The sequence below is a fragment of the Drosophila simulans genome, chromosome X (assembly GCF_016746395.2).
Source record: "Drosophila simulans strain w501 chromosome X, Prin_Dsim_3.1, whole genome shotgun sequence".
Classification (NCBI taxonomy): Eukaryota; Metazoa; Arthropoda; class Insecta; order Diptera; family Drosophilidae; genus Drosophila; species Drosophila simulans.
In genome coordinates, this window is record NC_052525.2 from 20501338 (window position 1) to 20507481 (window position 6144).

The 6144-nt window shown below is 40.1% G+C and overlaps 1 protein-coding gene across 2 annotated transcripts; it reads left to right on the top strand.

Moving 5' to 3' along the window:
- Positions 1 to 4921: 4921 nt before the first annotated feature.
- LOC6726569 (ubiquitin-conjugating enzyme E2-18 kDa) lies at positions 4922 to 6144 on the top strand. 2 transcript variants are annotated; one of them, XM_016174235.3, is made up of 2 exons: positions 4922 to 5126; positions 5182 to 6144. In XM_016174235.3, exon 2 carries the CDS (start codon positions 5446 to 5448, stop codon positions 5908 to 5910), a length of 465 nt encoding a protein of 154 aa, XP_016040236.1. In that variant the 5' UTR covers positions 4922 to 5126; positions 5182 to 5445; the 3' UTR covers positions 5911 to 6144. The 2 variants fall into 2 exon arrangements, with proteins under 2 accessions (XP_016040236.1, XP_016040235.1); XM_016174234.3 differs by having other exon boundaries at positions 4923 to 5126; positions 5194 to 6144.

The following is a 6144-nucleotide window of genomic DNA, read 5'->3' on the forward strand; positions in this document are numbered from 1 at the left end:
ATAGTCAAAACACTCGACCATAGGGTTCTTTATTCGTGTGAAAATGAGTATCTAATAGTCAAAAGACTTAACCATAGCGTTTTCTCTTGTAAAATTATTCATGTGTGGGTAACTTTTAAATCTCGCTATTAGACCTCCAAATCGAAAAAAAAGTTAGCCAAATAATGCTCTTCGTCCTGAAGTTGTCGACCATTAGGGCAACCAAGGTTTTCTCGACAACAAACAGACAGTGTGTGGTTGAGGATTCAGGGATATTTAGTTTCAGACTTGGGTGAAAACAAATGGGAGAGATGAGGGGACTGCAATTAATGCATGCAAGTGGCCACAGATCCGGATCCAACTTCTGACCACCAGCAAGGACAATGTCCAGCTTTTCTATTCGCTTGCCGCGGGCCAGGCCAAAACTCTTGCAAAGTTGGCCAAACGACATTTTTAATATTTGATGCGGTTTTCTCTTCTGTCTGTGATGCCAACGGGTTGTTTAAGTTGTACACTCAAAAAAAAAAAAAAAATTTAATACAAATATCCAGTATTCTTACTAGAAATTGATAGCGTTCTGCGACCACCATTCAATATTTTCTTCTACGTTTGTACTCGCTTGTTGGTTTTATTAAACATATATATCTGTTTTTGGAAATCACCTATGTATCGAATATTATTTTCAGTGACTTTCAGGGCTCATCACTTTATTTATACATGTATTCAAATTGTAAGGTCCACCTTTTGACCCCTACTAAATTGGTCTAGCTTTGCCAACCTCCGGAATGCGAGCTTGTGTGCGGGGAGAAGTTATTTTCCCATGGACTTTTCGTCTCACACTTAAATTACGTATGTCGCTCAGTCAAGCAGTTGTCAAGCAGTGGGTCAAGCAGTCAATTGCAGAGCGCGCTGAAAACTGTTGCATATTTAAAGGAGCCAGATCATCGTCAAATCATCGTTTACTGATGAACTTCCAAAATGAATTCCCATATTAGGATTATTGGGTTTACCTAATAGGCTATAAGTTATAGGTTTACTTTAAGTACCAAAATAATGTTTTACATTTTTCAAAATTTTTAAATATTTTTTAATTATTTTATTTGTACCTTGTACCCAACGGTTTTAAACTTATGATAGAATAATTATCAGGTATAGCTGCTGGGGCTTTCAGCCGGAGTTCTTTAATATCTACTTACGTATAAGGTTACAACAATTACAATTATTTACAAGTATTTACAATATATGTATATACATTGATTCACATTTGTTGGGGATTACAGAGATGTGCTATTTGTCTTTGGTAAGAGTGTTTACAGCAGATGGATTATGTTGGCTTTTTTCAGAAATTAAATTAGATGTTGGAGATATTCAAGTGTGGGGGTTTTTAAGTTTTGAATTCGAGTTGCTGGATCTATGTGATTGGAGGGCGATGCAATCGTTTAGGATGTGGGCTGTTGATTGGCTGGAAGAATCGGTGCTCTTGGGTCAGTCTAGTGTGTCCAAGACGCAGTCTTATAATTTTTGAGAGATCTCTTCTTTGTATATCACAGGTTTTGCAGTGCTTGGTATAATCGGTTATGATTTCGTTTGTTGGTGTTATCGATTGGTACCAGGGAGATGCACTTCTTATGTAATTGGTTTTGTAGTTGATAATGATTGCCTTTAAGTATTTGTTTATTTGTTTTTTTACTTCTTTGGCTTCGGTGGCTGTGTATTCGTTGCCTTTGATGTCGATGTGACAGGTGACCTATCGAATTTTTTTTCTGCTGAGAATACTGAGGAGAAGCTTGGAAGCACTGCTTGTCTCAGTGTGTCTTCTGTAGTTATTGCAAGGCCCACTATTTCCTTGTTTTGAGAACTGTGTAGAGTAGTGTGTAGCTGTGGTTCTTAAGTTGTTTCTTGATTTGTAAAATTTGTTTATTGTAGGAATCCTTGTTTGTTTTTGCTTTTTTAGATGCATTCTTACAGAACTTTGCGGTATGGCCAATTCGAGAGCAGGAGTTGCAGCCCATTGGGAGTGGAATATATGGTACTTGGTCTCTTCGGTATCCTATAAGCAAGAAATCCGCAAGGGTACAAAGATCATGCTAGGGTCATTTGAACCACCGATCACTTCCGACTCCAAGAAAGTTGCACAGCCGCACTGGTGGCCGATTTAACTTCACTAGAATTATATAACATTCCTATGCTCCTTCCTAGCCCGTCATGCCCCGCTTAGGCGGTGCTCCTCGGGACCGGAACTCGATTACTGCTTGCTGGGTTCAATCTGTCGATTTTCTAATTTCACAGAAAGCAAACCATAACCGAAATTCTCTTTCCAATAATATTTAGCTATTTTAGAATGACTGTATTTACTGAACAATAAGGGTGTCCCCCAGATCTAACCTCTTGTACTTCAGTACCTTGCTACCTTCGCTGGCACTTGCTTCCGTGACCTGGGCAACCTAAGGGTTACGCACTGTACTCAGACACAGGTAGCTTTTCACTTCTCACTTGAATTTGCTTAGGCTCCGGCTTTAGCACGGAAACCGATAGAGCGATTTAGGTTCAGGCTTAGAAACAGCTAAAATTTCCTAATCGGGAGAAGAGCTTTCAGATCTTCCCTGGCGCAGCTATGAGCTATCATCTGGTATATTTGCATAGAATGAACATGATTCTCAAATTTTATGCACGCACATTAAAGCTCGGTTAAAAATAGCGAAAAAACTGCTGCTTTTGGGAAACAATACGTATACGTTATTTCGCACGCCCCAGAGCTTGGCTTAAAGCTTTCAAGATCTGTAGCATGCTTCTGGGCCAAAATTTATTTCCGGGCTCTTCAGTCGACACTACAAGAACTGAGCATTTATTTTATTACTCGGTATTTATTTATGATTCTTATTTATGATTTTCGTTTTTAGAGTTGTGCTTATATTTGAACATCTTTCTCCTTCTGTAATGTTGACGTGACTTGCTACCCTGCAGTTAGCGCACTTAGATGCATTCTTGCAGAACTTTGCAGTATGGCCAATTCGAGAGTAGGAGTTGCAGCCCATTGGGAGTGGAATATATATAGGCGTATTTGGACTCTTTCGTATCCTGTATATAAGAAATCTGGAAGTTTGTGAGTTTCAAAATGATTTTTATCAGTTTATGTGCCAAGATTAAATTTGTTGATTTTTTCAACTCCTACTTTTTGTGATCTGAGATTTTTTAATATATATTTTTCGTCGATTCGTATAAATAACCTCTTTTACACAGTAAAGGCATAGGTGTTCTGTTATTTTGATTGGTATATTAATATTAGGGATGTTCGAAGGCAAGCTTTGTTTTTTTTTTTTGCTTGTATTATGTTATTTGTTTGGATGAGCAGCTTTCCATCTTTTGTTTTTTTGGACAGTGAAGTCGATTGGTTTTTTGATTATAAAAGGTGTGATGTTTGCTAGCGATTCTTCATCTGTTCTAGTCGCTACTAGAAACACAACGTGTGGAGGTTGAGGGTCAGCAAAGGCTTCTTAAGCATTTTTATCTTCCGTTTGATTTGGTTTCGGAATGGAATTTGGATGCTGCGCTACGTAAACGAACACGACCGCCACCCCAAAAACAGTTAAAGGAGGGTTATATAAGCCAGCCGAGCGCTGATGAAGGTAAACTGAACTGAACGGCTTATAATCATGTATATATTATTTTAAGTAACAATATTAACTAATAATATTGAATAACTTTACAATTTTAAATAAGACTCCTTTCCTGTAATCTTGACCACATTTTGGGATGCATGATAGCGGAGGAGTACGGAAAGCCAAGCTATCTAGGATTCTAGCCCCTTTATAAGTCCATTTACAATTAATACACGAAATGGCAATCTCCCATTTGCGACATAACCGATTACCAACCAGTTAAGTGCGGCCATTGCATTGGCAAGTTATCCTTCCATACATCCTGCGTTCCGGAATGGTCATCATCATCATTCGGATACCAATTATATCAATTGAAATGATTGATTGCGATCATTCTATACCGCTACGAGTTGCAGCGGCTAGTTCAGGGAGTTTGTTTGTTTAAACCACCAAATTTATGTTTAGTGTGTCTGACCAAGGAGGAGACAGGATTTCAGACTAAATCAGCTTTATCGTCTGCTGCGCTGCGTTACTCCTTCGTTGTCCCGCGATAGTGGACCCCGTGCTGGCTCGAATGGGACTAAGGATGTTACGGTGACGGAGCCGCAAGGTGTATCGTCCGTTATGTCAAGCCAAAGCTTTTCCCATAACCACCTAATTCAATCCACCATAGTTTTCACGTCTTTATTTCTTTGATCTCAACTCTGGTGACAAAAATCTTGTGGCGTTCGCCACTCTGCATATCCTTATTTCTTCGGGCAGTGCTGAGTATGTGAATAAGTCAACCTTAAAAGGGTAGCCTATGCTTGGTTATATTTCTTTTTGTGGCTCTTGATTATTATACCCGTTACTCCTAAAGTAAAAGGATATATCAGAGTCATTGAAAAGTATGGAACAGGGAAAAGGACAATATAAATAATATATATTCTTGATCAGGATCAATAGCCGACACGATCTGGCCCCGTCCATCTGTCCGTTCGTCTGTCCGTATAAGCGGCTCGATCTCAGAAACTATAAAAGCTTAGTATCTGATAGTCGGGGAACTCGACTATAGCATTCCCTCTTGTTTCTTATATCGAATTCGCTCATAAAATTAGACTAGTTATAGGACAACGTTTACAACAAAAAAGATTTTTAAACCAAAAAAAAAAAAGAAATATTTTTAACACACTTTTACAAATGTTCCACATTTTTAATAGGTACATACTGCGTTAAAATATTTTTTATTATTCAAACTAAATTATAATACTTTCCCACTGGTGCACAAATGCATATTTGTCTATAAAAATTGATTTCTGATTTCTGTTTCAAGCGGCTCTGCCTTTATCGTCAAAAATAACGTCGTTGATCGTTACAACGTTTCTAACTCGTTACAAATCCACTCGTTTATTTTCATTTGTTACCTCTCTAAAATATAAATCTGTGATAAATATTTTCGTATAAAGATTTGTTTAGTCCTAAAAATACCATTGCTGTCGCGGTTGCATAGTGATCAAGCCAAAGTTGTACATGGCCAATGTGAACCAATTGCAGCGCTATTGAGAGCAGGTCTGCAAAATACCCTAACGCTATTTGGAAAATTCTTCAACGAACCATTTTTCAGCGAAACTCGCAGACTTACGTGCGGATTTTCTTTTGGGCCAGTGCAAAAATCAAAGGTGACACGCCGCAACTGGAGCACTAGGAGCCCACCAACAACGAAACACCGCCGGCCAAACGAGGGTATTACTCATCCGGAAACGAAACCATCGACTTGCAGCTCACACAAGGGCAAGCAAAAGTGCACACGCACACATCTTTCCGTTCCTTACACACGCACACGCACACGCACACATCAGCATAAGAAAACCCACACACAGACGTCACGATGATTGCGCCGCGACGTCTGCGAAAAGAATTGTGCGATTTGCAGGGCAACGCACTGAAGGCCTTCCGGGACATTAAGCCGGAGGATGACAACCTGATGCGCTGGACGGGATTGATTGTGCCGGACAAGGCGCCGTACAACAAGGGCGCCTTCCGCATCGAGATCAACTTCCCGGCGGAGTACCCCTTCAAGCCGCCAAAGATTAACTTCAAGACACGCATCTACCATCCGAACATCGATGAGAAGGGTCAGGTGTGCTTGGCCATTATCAGTTCGGAGAACTGGAAACCGGTCACACGCACCGTCCAGGTCGTCCAGTCACTGCTGGAATTAATCAACGAGCCTGAGCCGGAGCATCCGCTGCGGGTGGACTTGGCCAAGGAGTTTCTTAAGGACCGCGAAGAATTCGTGAAAAACGCCGAGGACTATACCGAGAAGCACAGCGAAAAACGTCCGACCGACTAGAGGATAGACGGAGGTAGAGCTGGAGGAGGTGCGCCAATCCACAACCCATGTGTACCCTTACCCCTTCATTTTCATTTTTGATCCCTGAAAAACTATCCCCAGAAAACATTCAAGCATACATTTCCCCGGCAGAGTACCCCGTTTTGTAAAAGAAGCACTTTAAATCGACCCAAGTGAGAAATACATGTTCGTTATGTTGCAAAAAAAAAATTAAATAAAAAAAATAATAATCAT